Here is a 19,970-nt window from a genome sequence, read left to right as displayed (position 1 = left end):
GGCAGGGGTCTTGAGGCCCGTGTAGTTGGGTATCCAGTGAGTCAGCCCATAATATGACAGCACCAGTGGGACACTGCTTCCCTGTGTCTCAAGAAACACGATCTCCTAAGGAATTTGTCAGTCAGTAGTAAGGCTATCTGGCAGAGTGGAGACAGATAAATACACTTAGGGGGGGTCACTGTGGCTTTTATGATGCCTAATGAATGATCTGATACTACTTCACATAATCACCCAGGGACATAAATAACTCCCTTGTGTGAGGAGTTGTAGTAACCACTTAGCCACAGGCACTTCGTGTTCATGAGCTGTACTACAATTACATACGCAAATATGCAGATGATATAATTCTGTTATACTCTGGTGTACAAAGGGTGGTCTGCTTTGGTTTTATCCAAAGTAGTGGTTCAACGATTAGAGTGGTCTATTCTGATGCAACAGTAGGCAGTCTGTGATGTCGCTGAACAAAATCCAATCTGAGATGCCTTGAAGCAGGATGGTCTACGATGATGTCACAAGTAACAAAAGGTATTCTGTGATGTAATGAAACAAGATGGTCACAATTTCGTTGTAAATGTCTATTCTATTCTATTCTGTGAGCTTAAAAATGTAAATTAAAAAAAACATTCTATGGTTTCATGAGAACGAAGTAGTCTACCACGATGTCACAAGCAACATAAACAATCTGCGACAGAATAGCCTTCAATTACGTCACAATTAGGAGAAGCTGATCTGTGGTGTCATGACTGAGATTGCCTGCAGTGATGTAGATGCAAAAGTAATCTGTGACATCATGACTTCACGTCACCTACTGCAATGTCACAAGCAACAAAATCTAATCAGTGATATCATGAACCAGAATGGTCGACTGCGGTGTCACAAGTAGGATAAGCCAATCTGCGATGTCATGACTGAGATTCTCTGCTGTGTTGTAGCCACAAAGCCTGTGATGTCATGAAAATAAACTGGACACTGATAAAACAGTGTGACATCACGTCACTGATGTTCCGCGATGTAAAAATAATAATCTGCATGACCTTAAAACAGCTGCATGTATAATTCCCCCACTGACCCTTTTGTTCAGGGAGATGCGTTCGGCCGACCCACGCATGGCCTCCCTCCTGGAGATCAGCTCTGACCTCTCCATCTCCAGGCCACTGGTGAACATATCCCTGCGAGCCATGTACGCAGCAGTGTCCCTCACCCTCGCCTCCTCTGTATCCGATAATCCTGTTGCATACTCTTGACTAGGAGTTCGTTGAGCAGAGGCAAGGATGGACGTGGGGAGTAAGGCATATCATTAAAACTGAAATAACTTTTTTGAAAAAACATTCTTTGAGATCCAGAAGAGTTCATTACCTGCCCCTGAAGATAGGCACTACATAGCCGATGATTTGGTTGTCTTTATCCACAGCCAAGTAAGTTGGCTTGGCTCTCTTTGGTACGGGGCTCAGTCTGCTTGCCTCCAGCCCAGAATGTGAAGACACTTTAAGTCTGGGACATATAGAGTACCATCAACCTGGCGCCCAGCCAGACAGTGCAGCTAACAACATAACATCAACATGTGGGTATAAAGCCAAGGTGAGGGATGATAGATGAAGGTTCAGTAGGGAAAGTAGTGAATTTGATTTAGTTTGGAACATTTCGTATTTTTACACCTCCACAACAAGATCTAGCACAAAAGACCATATGAAGACTGCTGAGGTTCAACGAAAACACAACTCTTGTTGATATCTAGCATGATATTACAGCAACACATACCATCTGAGAATACACCCGATATTATAACCAAAACAGTTCCTCGAACACTACATATAACAATTATCTCTCTCTATCTGCTTTCGTTTAATTTTAGATTCTTGTCCAGACGCCATACACTTTGTCTGCGGCAACACTATCTGCAGCACTTTGAGAGATGGGGGTAGGAGCTCTGGGTATGAGATAACAAGAACCTGATAAGGAGGCAGGGGCAAGAAGGGTGACAGGGCAACAGCCCCCATTTCTCCCATATCAATCTGGGTCACTGCCCTTTTAGCTCTGACCCTTTACATTCTCTTGACACTCCAGGATCAGGGGCCTAATTACTAATGTCTTCAATTGTCTCCACTGAAAAATACCATCTTCAAATTATTCCATATTACTTTGTCCTGTCACTCCTGTATCTGTGTTAGGACTGAACACCAAACTCCCTGTATCCATACTTCACTTGTCACTGGCTAGCTAGCTTGCTACAGCTAGATGTCAAGAAAAGATGGGAATTTAAGCTTTGATAAGTCTGAGCACTAGCCAATCCTATCAGTGGAGGAGAGGATAGATCATTAATACATGTTCCAGGAAATTTAAGCAAAGAGTCTAACATCAGTGTTAGCCACTACAACAGGCTAATATCAGCTAAAGCCTCTCAAACTGGCTAACATCATTGTTAACTTCATTTACAGGCTTACCTCAGTGTTAGCGCTTACATCAGGCTTACCTCAGTGTTAGCGTCTCCAACAAGCTAACAAGAGCTTTAGCCTCTAAATTAGGCTAATATCAGTCACAGCAACAGCCTAATATAATTGTTATGTTCTTTTACAGGCTAACATCATTGCTAATTTATTTTACAGGCATACCTCAGTGTTAGCATCTCCAACCGGCTAACAAGAGCATTAGCCTCTACAACAATATCAGTCATGGCTTCTCAAATAAGCTAACATCACTGTTAATTTTTTTTACAGACTAACATTAGTGTTAGCTTCTCTAACTGTTGGGCCTACAGTTTAAGCAGCCATTCAATCCTAATAATTGTGTTCATGTTGTTCCACATAGTCATTGTTATTGACATACAGACCTAGTCGTCTAAAAATTAGTGGCAGTGATTTTGAATTTATGATGAGCTGTTCTAACTTAGGATTCCTAACTTGGGAAATTCTCCATCAGGACGGTTCTGTAACAGCTAAATTCCTATACTTAAATATGATTTTTTCTTAATGCAGTTAGGAAACATGTTTACCAAAGCTCCCCTTATTATAATCAGTTTGAATGGGAGTTGTAGCGGTTGGGGGGGCCTACAGAAACTTTTAAAGTCTGAATTTTAGGTTCCATCACCATAATCATTAAAGATTACCTCATATAACAAATCCAGTGTTCGTGACTACATTACTGTATTTGTCTCAACAATGTTGTAACCACCCTGACTATTAAATCATCACCAGATCACAATTCTCCCATCCTCACCACAGCACAGACTTGGTAGCTGGTGGGCTGCCCAGCAGCAAGTGTAAAGGCCAAGATCAGATGTTGTTAGTAAAGCCTAAGCCCCTCTGACCTGTTCACACTCTCCAGGCCAGGGTATTTAAAGATTTGCCAAGCACTGAAAAAGATAGGGTCGGCTGTAACTGGGTGTTTTGTTATACCGCCCTTACAAAGCCTCTTTCTAGTGATGCATCATCACCATTCAGTGTATTTAACTACAGACACATACACCAACAACAACTCATGTGACCCATGGATATTCTCTACTCAAACGGCAAGATCACAAAATAGGGCAACAGAGATGGCCACCAATGAACAGCAACTATCCTCATGTCTATTGGAAATAAACACATACTCTGTCACTTGGTACTTTCTCTTCGACATGGTATGCACAGGTCAAGAGTCTATTTCAGTCTACCCCATATACCATAACGCAACCATTCCATGAGAGAGCATCTCCTCACAGCTTGTCTAACAAAGAGATTTTGCTCTGAACGGTTTCCCATCATTTAAGTTAGATAGGAATGTGTGTGTTAAAGGTCAAGGTTTGTCAGCATGCACAAAAGCAAACTGAGCCAACATGCAAAGAGATTCAAGCTGTTAAAAACAGAAAGAGTGATGATCCTCAGGTGTGTGTGAGGGTTTATCAAAGTGAAGGACAGCAGGGGGGGAAAGATGGTTAGCAGGAAAGATGATCCCAAAGCTGCGGCAGGAGGTGAACTCGATCAGTCGGGCAGGGAGATGGCATTAAGGGGAGAGCTGGAGGGTTTTTTCCTGTGTGAAAGGCTGATCATGAAGATACGATCCTCTTCCTCCTCCTTACCCCCTGCTCCTGCTGGTGGTGGAGGTGCTGCTGCCAGCAGTATATCGGCTGCTGGACTGGTACTGGCTCAGTTTAGACTCTGTCTCCTTGCTGCGGTAGCCGCGGTCGTAGTGGAGGTGGTGCTTCTGGTAGAAGGGTATAGATCCAGACATGGTGCAGGCCACTGCCGGTACGAGCCCTGAGTTTCTGAGTTTTCTTGCTGCCTATTTGTTTGTCTGTGTGGTTGGTTAGTGTTCCAAGAGCAAGTGGATTAACCATAGGTTCGTCATGACTTCCACTGAATTTTAAACATTACAGGTGTCATTAACAAACTAGCCATGCTTCCATTTACTCCAACATGTTCTTTATAGTTTGAACATGGATCGTTAATTTAGCTCTCAAGATGGAAAAAATAAGCTGTAATAAAACATGAATATTATTACAGAGAAATTATTAATAAAATAAATAAATTATTTGATCAAAAAGAAAAGACAACTGTTTAAGGTCTTCCTTTAACCATCATGAAATCTGCAAAATTCAAACCTGCAACATCAGCTAGCAAGACATGATACAAGATTCAGGCAATCAGGCACTTTCTCAGCATGCTAAGACAGACATATGCACCGGCTACAACCTGCGTTATCACATCCTATCCCTGCACGACAGTTGCCATTACCTTACCCTGGACACAAAGCCCCAAACTCCAAGCTTCAAAGGAAAAGATGGTTCAACTCCAAACTTAAAGCTTGTATCCCAGCAAACCAACAGGTAGGTACGTACAGGGCTGCGGTCTACACAACAAAAATAATGTTGGCCCTCGCCAGAGTGTCCAAGCAGCAGTCACAGCCTTTTATGGTGAGGGTGGAGATAAATATAGCTGAGAGGAGAGTGCTGGGGGGCCAGGCAGCTCCCGTAGTGCAACACATTTATGGGTGTGGGTCTCTGACGATGAGCATTACTGCCTGATATGCAGGTAAACACGGGCTTTTGTCCAAATTTTATGCGCATTGTTAAGGATGTTTTTTTTGCCTCCTTTTATCCATCTTACACATGTTTGAAATGTATGTCCCATTTATGTTAATGAATGTACATATTTTAAATTGTTTCGAGTTGTGCTTGTTTGTTCTTTATTGTGTTACTCTTTAGAAGTTAAAAAAAAAAAAAGTAATGGCTTACCTGTGCAAACTTATAGCTAAAATGTAAAATCGATCTGATTCAATATGGACATTAGGTGCAGATACTGCTGCTATTGAGTTATCATGTCTTGAACTGACATCATCGATCCAGACTCCATAGTCTGATTGTCATTTTGCCATTGCACTCTTTAAAATTCTCTTAATATGATCACATGTATAGAGGTCTTCTCACTTGTAGTTGATAATTAACTGATGTGCACTTGTGAATATGTAAAAAATCAAATATATAATATGTAACATTTCTGCATTAAAATGTCAAGAAATGACAAGAAACGACTCTTCGTTATTTATTTTGTTGAGTCTATTTTCTTACATCATCTGAATTGTGCAAACCCAGAGAAATCCTTAACTTTACTCAAGGTAACAGTAAGATTCATTTAGTCATTGGTTGATATAACTTACAGGAAAACATCAGCGTACGTGACTGAAAATAGCATGAATAAATATATATATATTTCCTCATCAAAGATCAATCAGGACATTCATTGGCAACGGTGGCTGTTACGACACCGAATATAATATTCTCAAAAAAAGAGCTTTGGTATTAGTGTCTGTATCGGCAAACATCCAAAATTAAGTATTGGAATTGGATCGGAGCTGAGAAAAAGTGCATCGGTGCATCTTTATATGTAACTTTTTAAAGTCCACTACACCGATGTGAAGGTCTTGCTGGCTCTGAGCCGACATCATGTCATTGCTGGTTAATCTCCCGCAGCTTTTGTCTTGACTCTCTACCACAGCAGTCTCAGCTGTGGCTGTTGCTAACTTTAGCTATGCTATTGTTACTTGATTCACATACAGCAAATGCCACTTACTGTCTCCTTGTCACTCTCACTCTCATTTGTGGAAGGAGACAAAGGTCCCCTTTTGTCCTCTCAGGTCATAAACAGCTACTAAATAAAAAAAATAGTTAAATAAATCAAAGACTCAGGATCCAGTGCCAGATTTTTGATTCCTGCTTTAGTCCTTGCAGAGATGCTGTTGATGAAAGCACACTCCTGATGCCAGCATGACTCATGAACCTGAGTTTACTTGAAAAGCTTGAAAATAATCTTGCCTGTTTGAGAAGCGTTTGTTAGAGGCCACTTGGCAGGCAGATTTAATGGGGCTGCCACAGATGTTTGGACCACGTTCTGGAAATTGACTGCAACACAAACACCTGGTGAGTTTCCATGGCAGAAATATCATGTCAGTGACCACCTCTGAGCACCTCTTCGTGTCAAACCTTTGTCCTTTTTGGCCCACCTCTGTCCCTCATGACACAACAATCAGCACGCATACCTAAAATGTTATGTGAGGTGTAAACCTATTAAAAGAGATTAACACTGAGAAGAACAACACAAGACATTAAGCAGGGTCACAGAATACATGCGGTCTAATGAAAATGGGAGAATTTTACAAGTATATTATATGTCACAAACCACGACTAATTCACAGACATGTCTGCTTTGAACCGCTACGATTAACTGGAAGGCAAGATGCTTCTCTAATTATCGGAATAGCAGCAGTGATATGAAGAGCCTGGTGCAGTTGCTCAAGTGCTCAGTTGACTTTAAGTGCTGTAACTCAAGTGCATATAGATGCAGATTTATGCTCATTCGCTTTCTTACTGGAAGTTAGATGGGAACACTGACACCATTCCCACGTCTGTGTGCTGTTAGCAAGATTTGTTTTTTCCCAGCACGGCAAAATCATGATACCCTAACCCTAACCAATCTCATTCTTAGTGCTCAAACTTAACCAACCCGACCAACAAGGAGAACCAGAGAAGGGCAGGTCACGACTTTGCAACTCTGCGAGAAAAGAAAAATTGCACAAGGTAGCTATGAATATGCAAGTAGCAGCTGGTTAGCTTAGCTTAGCATAAAGAGTGGAAACAAGGGGAAACTGCTAGCCTGACTCAGTCCAAAGGTCACAAAAACCAACTTACAAGCACCTCTAAAACTAGGTTGTCATCATCATCATCATCATCATCATCATCATCATCGCCAATAATTATGCTAGCAAAAACTGCCAGAAGAACACAATGCCCAAACAGCGTATGCTACAGGACAACAGTGGTTTTCTTGGTGGTGCATTTCTAGCAACACATAAAACCACAACACGATATAATGTCTCAACCAGATGAAGAAATTCAGTCTGATTGGATCGCTCACCAAAGAATCAGTAGATTATGTCAGAGTTAGCGTTTGTTTAGTTAATGTCTAGTTTTTTTGCATTTTAGTCAAAGCCATACTAGCTGTTTCTCTGTTTTTTATTGTAATGCTAAGCTAAGCTAATGGCTGCTAGCTATATCCCCATAGGCCTATTTATTATAGCGACAAAAAAAAAGGTATCAATCTTTTCATGTAATCCTCCAAAATACAGTTCTATTTGTGGTCACACACTGTCCCCTGCACATGTTATATTGTGTAACAATAATATTCACAAGACAGTAGATTATATATAGGGCCAATATTTATACCATAAAGTCCATGTATTAGTACCCTGTTAGACAGCTCAAGGTAAAGTAGCCTTCAGGATTAGTGGATGAATGACGGAACGTCAAAGAATAGCATGCAGTGTCTCTGTATAGCTTTTGTTATAAACTTCTTGGGCTTTACTCTAAATTGACTTTAAGCCCCAATTACCAAACAGCTGTCTGTCACAGCTCATACAGAAGTCTCTTCCTTGAAACCCTCCAGTTCAACATAAAACTCAAGTGCTTCTCGGAACGTAATCGCCTAATGACTTCACCCCTTTGTGCCCTGATATTTAAGCATCACACGCCACACAACCATTGTCAACAGTGAATTTTATCACCTCATAACTGATATAGTGAAACGTATACCCAGTGATTGGTTTATCACAGTAAGTACATCCGTATAATCTAAAGCAATTCAATACAGTCACCCCGCAACTGTAAAGCCTGTAATGTTCAGGTTTGTTGACACTGTCAGACAGCTGTTGACTCAACTGCTGCTTTAGTTAGCTGTGCATCATATAGAACACTGTTTCAAAAGTTGTGTTCACTCTCCAGTTACATACATAAGTGGTCTGAATGTTCAAGAGAAAAGCGGTTCTAATGAATCATATTCATGTCGGCAGCATGTCTCTGTGTTCAGCTGTCCAGGAAATTCCAACGATATGGACGTCTCATGGGACGTATCAGGACTATTTTTACATTCCGTCCTTTGTGGCTCCCGTACACTCAAGAGCTATGGGAATATTTAACTTAACAGTTCCAGACGTGAACAGATTAAATGGGCCCACACACAGGATTGGGTAACATGCTCGGACAAACTGTTAATGACCTCAGTAAATGGTGTATAACTTCCACTGAGCAAGTTAAAGGTTTTCTATGAAGCTAGCACTCTCTAGTGGTTCAAAGTGGCACTACAATATACTGACACTAACTCATTTAGTGTAAAGTTCCTAAGTAGGACATTTTGTGAATAGATACAGATAGATCAACTGGAGTTTAAATTAGCGGAAGAAAAAAAGGATCCACTTCAGAAGTTGAATTATTCAGACCTAGACATGATTTTAAAGGTGCAGTATGTAGTTTTGGGGAAGAAATTTGAATCAGAAGAGAATTGACTAATTCGTTGTCTGTTTTTTCTGTTACCTAAACAAACTAAAAATCCAATTCTCTTTGTTTTCATGACTGAATAAACTTGATAAACAAATTGACCTTAAATGACAACACAGTTTCATACTGTTTTACTTTGTTTATATTTGGCGGGCCCTGCCACCTTTCAAGCTTCAAACAGTGTTCTGGGACCTTATTTTCCTCTGAGAACAGCTTGTTTATTCACTTGTGTAAAAATAAAATATTTGTAAGTTTGTATTGTAACCTGATTATGGTTGTAAATATTCAAATTCCGAGTTTACTAACATGAAATTGTAATTGACAGTTTTTGGTTTATGCCATAAGTATTTTTTTTCATTATTCTCTCTATTGTAATGCTCATTAACTCTAGTTGTGTTGTTATGAACGCTCTACCGGTGGCCTGCTTTGATAAGCTATAACATACCATAAGGGACTCTAATAGCACATGTTTAGCCATCTTGCTATCAACTTTGAAAGTGATATGACAACTGGACATAATAGACAGATGTGGCTTGTTTTAACCTGTGAGTCAACAGTTCCACATTTTTGCTTTTGGAGCCCTGCAGCGGTAAGCCTCTCCTCACAGCGATGACCGGGGGATACCAACTGTTGTCTGACCCACGCTTGACAGTCAGTATCTATAATTATCCATCCTATCAACATTTTTCCCCCTATTGTTTTGGTCATATGAACTTCAATTTATTCGTCTTTTTCGTCACTTAATTTGCCCAGGAAAAAGTCCCATTGTGGTCTGAATCTCTATTTATGAGAGAAACAAAGCAAAGAAGGCAATATAATTTTTTTACAGCAATAAATAAAATATAAAACAACATAAACACACTAACATGATACAAAAGAGTATGAATAACAACAAGGTGAAGTGTATGTGAAGGAATTAGTGATGACTTATCATCACTGACAAACACTATCATCTCAATTTGATTTAATTTGTATCTGATTGGCATAATTTATAAAATAAGACAAACATTTCATGTGACTCTTTAGATCAGCTTTCTATACATGTTTGCTTTGTTGATGGTAACGCCCACGTTTTCCCACGAGCATCTTCCCTGTACACAATGCAAAAGACATTGGACATTGTATGCTTTCTTCCCTTAAAAGGGCATATCCAGGAATGTTAACGCTGGCAAGGGAGTGTTTGTGGAAGTTACATTTCCTTCACCGGGGGTGTACGGTACAATTTGTATTGTATTACTTCTACTTATAAAGCATTAGAATCTGTTTTGTAATGACGTTTAATAATATGAAGTTCCCATTGAAGTATTTTTTACCGAAACAATGTATGAATTGTTTTTAAAGCGAGTAAAAATTGTTTCACATTTGGCGGACCCCCCCTATTTTCCTCAGATGGTTTGTTCTGAATGTCATGAACGTAACCCAACATGAGTATCAGGAAGTGAAGGGCGGTGGTTGAGAAAAAGAGCAGCACCGGGCTAGCTGACAAGTATCTTGAGTTGTCAGGTAAGACTTGTTTTAACTTTTTTACTCATTCTGCCACAGTTAGCTACGTTGCAAATGTTTCGCTAACAAGATAACGCAGGGAATGTTGTCAACATTTAAGTCGTGTATCAATGAAAACTGACTATAGTGCGATTTTGAGTAGGTTTGGTTGCTTTGAAAACACGACTATCCGTTAGCTGCGCGGCTAATGATTCGATAGCTAACGTCAAGTCGCTAACAAGCGGATGTTTCACGTAGACATGTAAAGGTAAATGTGAGCTTTACAAACTGAAAGTTTACCCGTGAAACTTCCGCGGCTGCTCGATGTTTGAAGCTCGCCAACATTTACAGCTGTTTGAACAGCTCTAATAATGTGATATGACTCAAGCTAGGCCGCAAACCATTAAGACTGTACGCACTTATTAGTGCATTCGGACCCGTGGTAAGCTTCAAAAAATGAACACGTAGCATCAAACAGTGATAGTTTTGTGGGAAGATAAAGCAACTCTTGCCTGGACCGTTTGCATAGTTGTCCACGGCAGCGAATGCAAATGTCAAGATAACGTTAGCCATCAATGTTTTGACTATAGTCCATTTGAAACCTAAAAATGACTAATGTCATACTTTCAGGACATGTTTATTTGGAGTATTTTGGTTCAACTGAGGACTATTTCTTAAGTTTTATAGGTAATCTATTATTTGCTGCGTTTCTTTACTTTGTAAATTGTCTTAAGCTTTTGGGAACTTGTGTTGTACAGTTTATACAGGGAATTATGGAGTATTAAAATAATGAATAATCAAATGATGGCAGTTAGTTGCAGCCCTAATACAGGTCACTGACGTTTCAATCACTTAAGCCTGATTGAGTCTTTATAATTACCATTGTCTTAGGTAACATTTATGCTTAACAATGTCTTTATACTTGCTGCCCAAAGACAGATGAGTCCATTTTTTATTAACACCCACTGGTGAAAACACAAGCTTTCTGTCAACATAAAGATGTGCACGCAGGGCCAGTTTGAGTCCACATTCAAGACATTGCCTCATAAGGGCATCTGTGCTCACATCAGTAATTTTCCTGCCCTTAGTGCAGAGCAGGCAGTGAGCTGATCAACCTAGAAAGATGAGGAACATCTCCATTTATAGCTCAGTGAGGGATACCACGCCGGGGATTCACTGCCAGCAAATTAAAAATACTCTGCCAAATACTCTGGGCACAGATTACGAATTTGTATTTTGAGCAACGATGATCCACTTCACCTTTTGATCAGATTATCTCTGTGCTTGTCAGGGGTCAGTCATCCTTTGTCTTTCTTATCAAGCCCATATCTTCTTTTTTTCTTCTGCTTTGAACTTACTGTGGTTTTTAAATTGTAGCTAAATAGGGCTGTCTTAACATTAAGTAACAACAGGAAGGATGTACATTCCTCCCCTCTACTGAGCTGTTTAAGATATTGAAAATTCATTAACGCTGTCGTTTCACATTGTTCATCTTGCTTTTCCTGGCTGCAGTGTTCAACATGTTCTGTATTGATTTGTTTCCACAGGTATAAAACAGTCAAAATGTCGAGCAAAAGGGCTAAGGGAAAGACCACAAAGAAGCGCCCTCAGCGCGCCACTTCCAATGTCTTCGCCATGTTTGACCAGTCTCAGATCCAGGAGTTCAAAGAGGCCTTCAACATGATCGACCAGAACCGTGATGGGTTTGTGGACAAGGAAGATCTTCACGACATGCTTGCCTCCCTGGGTTAGTAGAGTTGTTGCTTCAAGATGAGCTGAACCAACATGTCAGTTAGTGCAGTGTCAGTCTGCACTTTGCTCATTTGGCTGTGTGCCTACATTGTTTGTTATCAGGAAACGAGTCCCAACAAGCTTACATTTAAATGTTCAGCAGTTGTAAATGTAACCTGAAATTGAAACCATCCAGACCCATTTGATTAAACCATAATTGTGTCATTTATATAGGGAAAAATCCAACTGATGAATACCTGGAGGCCATGATGATGGAAGCTCCCGGACCCATTAACTTCACCATGTTCCTCACCATGTTTGGAGAGAAGCTCAATGGCACAGACCCAGAGGATGTGATCAGAAATGCATTTGCTTGCTTTGATGAAGAGGGGACAGGTAAATTCTGACTGTTGTATCTTCTTTCCTTCTGATGCATAAAAGGTGTAGCTTTCCTCTCGGCTGTTAAGATAATATAAAATGGAGAAAATCACATTTTAATCTTGTTTTAGTTACATTTTTATTTTTCACCTTTTATATAAAGCACTGTAAATTGCAGCTATGTTTTGAAAGCTGTTTGACAATGGTTTCCGTGCCTAAAATGGTAATTGTGTCGCTCACATTCTTCTTGAGATGCCTCTAATGTGGATTCAGCCTGTCCAAGCTCTCTTATCTGATTTGACCATTTTTCCCTCCTCAGGTTTCATCCAGGAAGACTACCTCAGAGAGCTGCTCACAACAATGGGCGACCGGTTTACAGACGAGGAGGTGGACGAGCTCTTTAGGGAGGCCCCCATCGACAAGAAAAGCAACTTCAACTATGTGGAGTTCACACGCATCCTAAAGCACGGTGCCAAGGATAAGGACGATTAAAGACCCATGCCAGCATACTCTTCTCCACCCTCTTCCCCTCCTCCGTCAGCTAGATCCCCGTGCTGCATGTCTCAACTCTCCATTATAAACCCCATTTTAAACAAACCAAAGCAATAACTATCCACTCTTTTTTGGTGTGAACTTCCAGTATTGCCAAATGTACACATCTCTAATGAGAAGAAAAATCTCTTCATAGGTTGTCATGTTTTTTCTGTCATGTAAAGATGTGAAGTGGCAGCACCTTGGAAGCTCTAAGGGATAAGTCTTTACAATCCATGTGATCGGGTTTAGCTGAATTTTTACATTTTATAATATAAACTTTTTAAATAAAGCCCTCTATCAAGTTGTACTTTGCTGACTGTTTCCATAAATGACAACTGAAATAAGTGATGCATCATTCTGTCTTTATTTTCCCTGTGGCATAACTAAAATGCTTCTGCACCATTTTTCCCTCCTCAGGAGCTTGTCCAGTCTTGACAAGTCGGCTCGCCCTCCTTGATAAATTCATTTAACTTGTGCTGACTAGCACGAGCTGAATTCCTTCTGTTAAAGGGCTAATGTGCAGAGTCAACACAGACTCAAACAACGGAAAGTGCTCAAATGCCACAAACACACATGTAGTAAGATCCTTACCTAACAGACCGGGAAGATACTTGAGTTATCAGACAAGCATGGTACATTAATCTAATCTCATTTGAGGCCTACATCAGGTTACAGTTAATTTAGCAGCAGTACAAGAGCTCTCAGTTTATACTGCTAAATGCCAAAAATGTTATTTCTCGAGAATAGTGGAAAATAAATGCATTCACAGTAGTACTGTACTTGAGGACGAATTGTAGGAAACTTTACACAAGTATCATACTTACTAAATATACGATTAATTTATGTATCATGCATTGGTATGGATTAAAGGCCTCGTCATGCCCACACAGGTGTTTTCAGTTATTAATCGGATCTTCTCCAGTTGGAAATACAGGAGCATTCCTGAAGTCCAGAAAAAACTATGTTGTTGCAAACAATTATATTTGTGTACAAATGATTTTGTGAGCATTATTTTTAAAAAAACAAAAACAAAACTATACAAATATCCTTCCTTTGGACCTTAAAGGCTTCATCATTTCAAGAGAAACCACCAATTTTACTGCAGGTCTTGAGGAGTACTACTGTTTGTGAAAACGAGTGTAAGGCCTTTAATGGTTTCAGAGGAAATTGCATGTTATCTGACAAATTGCTTTGACTGATGTTAGGCAGTGGCCAAGTTGCATTGTGGGTAATGTAGGCACCAGGTTTTAAAGGCAGCCTATTGCTCTAACATTGCACTCTAACACTGTTGGACTATTCATCATGCGCAGGTCGGACAGGTGTCAACAATTAATACAACAGAAACAGAGATGTCATCTTTTTTAAAACCACACGTTCTTTTTCCTTCTTATAACTTCAGATTTTACACCTACATTACCCACAATGCAATTTAGCCACTGGAGTAACATCACTGAAGGCAATTTATCAGATTACATGCATCTTACTCTGGAGCCACAAAAGACTATATACTACTTTTTTAACATATGCAACAGTGCCTTCCAAGATAAGTAATAAGTACATTCCTTTAAGGATCATTTTGAATGCAGTTCTCTCACTTGTAAGAGTGCTTTTACAGGTTGCTAACTTTAATTGAAGTCAAGGAGTACTTCCACCACTGCTGAAAAAAACGTGTCTCACTTTTTAAAAGTCAAGTTACGTGAATGTCTTAACATTAAGTTGCAAAAGTGTGAACAGTTTCCTACAATGGACAAAATCACTATACCTGGGTCAATTTGCAGTCTAAATTATTACGAGAAGTTGTTGTTTTTTATATTTTACTGATTTTTGGTGGCCAGTGACAATCAAATATGTTTTTATATGCGTATACTGGAACGAATATATCAGTTAGGTGCATGAAAAATCAAAATTGACCAGTTGTAATCAAACACACCAGAACCTCCGAATGAGAGAAACCTTATTATTTATTTTTTTTATACGATATCTATGTCTGTAAGATTTTCAGCCAACCAGGTCATCTTTTGGTATTTATGAGTTATATCGCCCTCTGGTGTCTGAATGAAGTTTGAAATTGCATAATGGCGCGTTCAATGCTGCTTGGAAAAAAACTTAGCAACCATCGAATTTCTCTCAAAAATCAAATGAGGTTATAAAATGAATCGATGTGATGATATGAAGGTCGTGTAAGATTTTCTGTTTTTTCTTTATCTATTATTTGGATGCAAAATTTTGAGGTGCGAAGATCATGTCATGGGGTATTTTTTAAGCATTAAGGTTTTGAAATGTTTTGGGGTTTCTTTTGTTTTGTTTTTTACAGCTAAAGTTAATCAGAATCAAACAACACATTTTGTAATACAAGTCAACAATTATTCTAACATATTATTCTATATTATATTTTAATTCCGACCAAAAATCACACGAATCACCAGGTTGAGAAATCATTCTGCTAGCATTTACGACAGTCCCTGAACGCCTCGTCATCGTTACGGAACCACGTTATGACAGGGTCGCTCCAGTCAGCGGTTCTGTGACCATTTGCCGCTGTCAGAGAGTCCAGGTATGAGTTTTACCGGTGTTCTCTTGTCATAAGTTCTTTATTTATCAACCTGTACTGAAGTACCAGCCTCCGGGTGTGCTAATCTGAGCAGCGCGACTCCACGGGCTAGCTAGGAGCTAAATAGCTAACGTTAGTTAACAACAGTCTCAAGGTTGGTTAGCTAACAGGAGAGCAACAGATGTAGCAGCTGAGCACTCACTGCCAGTGGCTTTGCACTTTTATTTAGCTATATCATTTAAAGTTGTGGGTTGTCTTCTTTAAAGCCAGTCCTGTTGAACGTTTTCTTGTTTTTTTAAGTGTTTCTTTCTGTTTCAGCTGAGTCTGAGGGTCATGGCTCTGAAGCTGGTCCAGAGACTGTCGGTGGTCGGGCAGTTGGGGGTTCATCGTGGAGTCTGCTCCACCAGGCTCCTGAGCACCATCAGTGTGGGTCAGCCTCTCTGTGCTGGCTGCCTGTCTACCTCAGCCGGATGCTGCATCCGGAGACAGGGCTGCAGGACACTCCAGCAGGACTCTGGTAGAAGGAGCCTGACCACCATCACCAGGGAGCTGTACTTCCTTGGCAGCAGCTCTGGTGGCCTCCACAGAGATTCGGGACTTGGGTTCCGGATCACCCAGCTGCACGGACCCACAGCTGCTGAGGAGCAGGAATTCAAGCAGCGGCTAGATAGCTGCTCCTCATCCCGGCAGGTGTTCACACTCCTGCGCTCTTTAGGGATCATGTCTGACACCATGGCTGCAGCAGCACTGCACCGTGTGGCTGATCTGGAGCAGGTGGGGAACTCCCTGAAGGACCTTAAAGTGCTGGAGAAGGACACCATCAGATCTCTGTGCTACCAGTTGGAGCAGGACTCCAGGCGGCTGACGGATGGCGGGCTGGTGTCAGTTCTCCTGGCTTGCACGCGCCTCTTCTTGGATCCCTGGAGCGTGCTGATGGTGCGGCTGGTGTCTGAGAGCCAGGAGAGGTTGGACAGGGGGCAGATGACTGTGGGGCAGCTGTGCACTCTGGGGCAAGCGATGCTGGCTATGGAGGGTCCTGGCTGTGTGATGCTGAAGCAGGTGATGGAGCAAATCCAGAAGCAGGAGCCGTCACAGTGGAGCCTAGAGGATCTAATCGCTGTTTATAGACTTCTGCAAGGTGGTGTGGTTCAGGATGGGAAGTACTGGGACCTCCTGAACGCCATGCACACCCACGCTGTGACAGTGACCTCCCGCATGAACCCTGCAGCCGTCAGCGGGCTTCTTGGTGCTCTGGTGGTCCTGAATCAGACGCAGGTCATGCCTCTTGTGATCAATCTGTGCAAGCAGGCTGTGAGGCATGTTCCCCACTTCACTGACGAGGAGCTCACGGTTGTGCTCGGCGGCCTTATGCACTTCGGTCACAGCGATCATTACTTTGTGGAGGCGATGGAGAGGTATGTGCCAACAATGACCTTCACCTCCCACCCAGAGACGGTGACCAAGGTGATGCAGTTCTTCAGCCGGAGGAACATCCTCTCACCGACTGTGTTTGACGCTGTGGCTGAGAGCTTCGTGTACCGAGCGGACGACTACAGCACCAGCCAGGTGACCCGGCAGATCATGGCTCTGGGAAAGCTCGGCTACCTTCCTCCCAACGCCGGCGAGCTGTTCAGGAAAGTCGAGTCCATCCTGCGATCACGCTTTTCACACTTCCAGCCTCGAACGGTGCTCAACCTGCTCCACTCCTGCACTCTGGTGGAGAGGTTCCCCGTTAACTTTGTCTCCAAAGTGTTCAGCAGTTTCTTCCTCCAGCAGCTGCAAGGTAAAACATCCTGTCACGCACCTGCACAGGGTTTCCATGAATAGTCTGGGTGGGGGAATGTGTGATTTGTGTTTGACTGAAATAACAAATCAAAGTGCTTGTATTCCAGATCAGGGCACAGGGATTGACCGGATCGTCCTGGCACAGCTGACCCAGCTCTACATGACTTTGAAGTTGGAGTGTCCTTTCTATGAGGTAAGACATGTCAGCAGTTATTAATGTTTAAGAAGAGGCCAGGTCAACACAATAACAAAGGATCAATGCACAGTCAGAAACCTGAATACACACCCTCTTACGGAACGTGTCATCAGTATGTGAGATTCAGTGCATTCCAGTTACCTGTGATAAAACCTGCACCGGCTCTGTGTGACTCTGTACGTTTCCCATAGGGACTGTAGAGTAACACAACATCTACTTGCAATAATGCACTAATTATAGATCGAGTTAATCTGCTACATGGTTTAAAACTGACAACCTTGTGCTTTTATTTTGAAGGCTGAGTCCCAAACAGATATTTCACATCTTGACTACACTGTAGATTTCCTGGAAATATCTCAATGTTTTGGTCAGGTGTCCAGTAGAATTCAAAATGATATACTTTCATCCTTGAATAAGATCATGTCAGGTGGATTCACAGTGCTGGCATTTAATTCTAACTGTTCTCAAGCTCTTGAATTAGAACATACTACTTGAAAAACACTCCATTTTCAACATATTGCATGTGCTTCATCAACCAAATCACTCATGTAAACCAAAAACCTTTTGATATTTGGAATTAAACAATTCCGTTGTCTTAGTTTGTTGTCACTGTCCATAGAAATCAGCAAAAATGACATAATCAGGATCAAAACATACAATCAGATACTCCAGCACAAACCAGGATGTGATTGGCAGTGTTTTATTAACAATTACATTAAAAAAAAGTGAACTACGTGTTTTGCACGTTGCTTCATCAGATTTGCGGAAAACCTTTGGCCTAAAAAACATCCAAAATACAGCAAGACATTTTCCAGTAATAAAACATATTAAGACATTAATCCTAACATTATATACATGTACATACTGCAGGTAAGATTTTTAGGGAAATAAATGGATCATCGAATAGCAGTTGATTAACCTGAATATGTTTCATCATGAATTGTTTTAGTGCACAATCCATGTTTAAAATGTATATGTATGTATTTCAGTTTATATCTCACTAACTAAACAATATATTTAATGGTTTCCCATAAAGTACCATCCAAAAAGAAAACATTCTTTATATAAAGATAAGAGAACAATAAAATCCATTTAAAACATCTTCATATTTGTGGAGCACCTGATGGTCTTTGAAGTTATTTCCTCTATGACTGAGTTTTTTTCTTCTGTTGTAACATTAGACCACAGCTTAATCATGCTTTTAATGCTCGGTATGAACATATTCCTCCTGTTTGTCTCCTCAGGGTCCCAAACTCCTACGCAAGTACCGCGTCCAGTCTTTCCTCATGTCCGGACGCTCTCTGGAGACACCGGTCGACGCACATCTGTACAACTCTGTCAAAACCGGGCTGGTGCATTTGCTCGGGTCTCGTTCGTACTTTGGATCCAAAGTTCTGACACCGTACTGCTACACACTTGGTAACACACACACACATACAAACAGCTGTTTCTCCTAAATCTTTCCTGAAGTCTACCTCTGAAGGACTTAACATTTGTTTTTGCTCCTGTAGATGTGGAGATAAAACTGGATGAAGGGGGATACGTGCTGCCCGCCAGTCAGAATGATGAGGTATACAAAAGGTAAATGGTTTTATGTTATGAGTTTGTTGAAGTTCAGATATTTGATTCTACTAATTGTTTGAGAGCTGGATGGAATTTGAACAGGTCAAAACAGTTGTGTTGTTTGATGTGTTACAGGATAGCTCTTTGTATTGACGGACATCAGAGATTCACTACAAACAAGAGGCAGCTGCTTGGAAAAGAGGCCATCAAGCAGCGACACCTGAGGCTTCTGGGATATGAAGTTGTTCAGGTTAGAACGTCATCCCCACATTTATGTGATCTTTCTGTTCTTGTTCTTTCAGCAGTTTCATCTAATTCAAATGTTGGATCCGTTTGTTCTATGTCTGACTAACCCATTTCTTTTTTGTTGTTAACCAGCCCAGTCGTTTGTTTTCATGAAATTAATTAATCAAGTCTTTGTTTTGTTTCTTTTAGATTCCTTTCGATGAGTTTGAAAACCTGAAAAGCAAGACCAGTGTGGTGGAGTATCTGCACCAGAAAATTTTCCCTCACACTTTCAGGCTGAGCTGGTGATAAAAATGTGCCTTCAGTGGTTTTGTCAGCAGCATCGCTTGCCCCGAGTTTTGTTGTGAACTTCTTATGTGAAAAAAAATAAATAAAAAAAGAAGCATCTATTTATTTTTTTAATTGAACACTTTCATTTGGTAATGACTGTTAAGTTATTGATTCTGCACTTTCACTTGTTTAACTTCACAATAAAGTGACTTTTTGTATGAATACCGACTTTTGAATGACTTCAGCGCACACACAACGTTGAGTATTGTTTGAAAAATATAATTTATTTTGTTTTTGGCAAACCATCCCTGCAGAAACTGTACAAAGTTAGTATGAAAGAATCCCAGTTCAATCATTCACCAAAAGATACATATGATTTTCAGAGAATAATAATCAGAGATTTTAATTAAAGATGCCTGGTTTGAGGTGAAAGT

General features: G+C 40.8%; 3 protein-coding genes across 8 annotated transcripts in view; 2 read left to right on the top strand and 1 right to left on the bottom strand.

Moving 5' to 3' along the window:
- The window catches only part of myom1b (myomesin 1b), a 28,339-nt gene extending 23,479 nt beyond the window's left edge, over nt 1-4,860 (bottom strand). For 4 of the 6 annotated variants that reach the window (XM_030398502.1, XM_030398504.1, XM_030398503.1 and 1 more), the window contains exons 1-4: nt 4,715-4,860; nt 4,055-4,269; nt 1,357-1,491; nt 1,070-1,244 (exon numbers count right to left, since the gene is read on the bottom strand). In XM_030398502.1, the coding sequence (XP_030254362.1) occupies nt 1,070-1,244; nt 1,357-1,491; nt 4,055-4,206 (462 nt within the window). In that variant the 5' untranslated portion in view covers nt 4,207-4,269; nt 4,715-4,860. Of the gene's footprint in view, nt 1-1,069; nt 1,245-1,356; nt 1,492-4,054; nt 4,270-4,714 lie in introns of those variants that run through there. The other 2 variants (XM_030398507.1, XM_030398506.1) reach the window with 2 other exon arrangements.
- A 5,311-nt stretch (nt 4,861-10,171) lies between these two features.
- On the top strand, nt 10,172-13,269 carry myl12.1 (myosin, light chain 12, genome duplicate 1). Its single transcript, XM_030398911.1, has 4 exons — nt 10,172-10,303; nt 11,830-12,029; nt 12,248-12,409; nt 12,711-13,269. The coding sequence occupies exons 2-4, from the start codon at nt 11,846-11,848 to the stop codon at nt 12,881-12,883; spliced, it is 519 nt and encodes a 172-aa protein (XP_030254771.1). The 5' UTR covers nt 10,172-10,303; nt 11,830-11,845; the 3' UTR covers nt 12,884-13,269.
- Nucleotides 13,270-15,347: 2,078 nt separating this feature from the next.
- On the top strand, nt 15,348-19,758 carry fastkd3 (FAST kinase domains 3). Its single transcript, XM_030398812.1, has 7 exons — nt 15,348-15,479; nt 15,795-17,259; nt 17,369-17,454; nt 18,702-18,876; nt 18,969-19,038; nt 19,156-19,270; nt 19,456-19,758. The coding sequence occupies exons 2-7, from the start codon at nt 15,810-15,812 to the stop codon at nt 19,552-19,554; spliced, it is 1,995 nt and encodes a 664-aa protein (XP_030254672.1). The 5' UTR covers nt 15,348-15,479; nt 15,795-15,809; the 3' UTR covers nt 19,555-19,758.
- Nucleotides 19,759-19,970: the final 212 nt, after the last annotated feature.

Source organism: Sparus aurata, chromosome 19 (genome assembly GCF_900880675.1).
Source record: "Sparus aurata chromosome 19, fSpaAur1.1, whole genome shotgun sequence".
Taxonomy (NCBI): Eukaryota; Metazoa; Chordata; class Actinopteri; order Spariformes; family Sparidae; genus Sparus; species Sparus aurata.
Note: the sequence above shows the minus strand (reverse complement) of the source record. Positions and strands in the feature narration are given on the sequence as shown.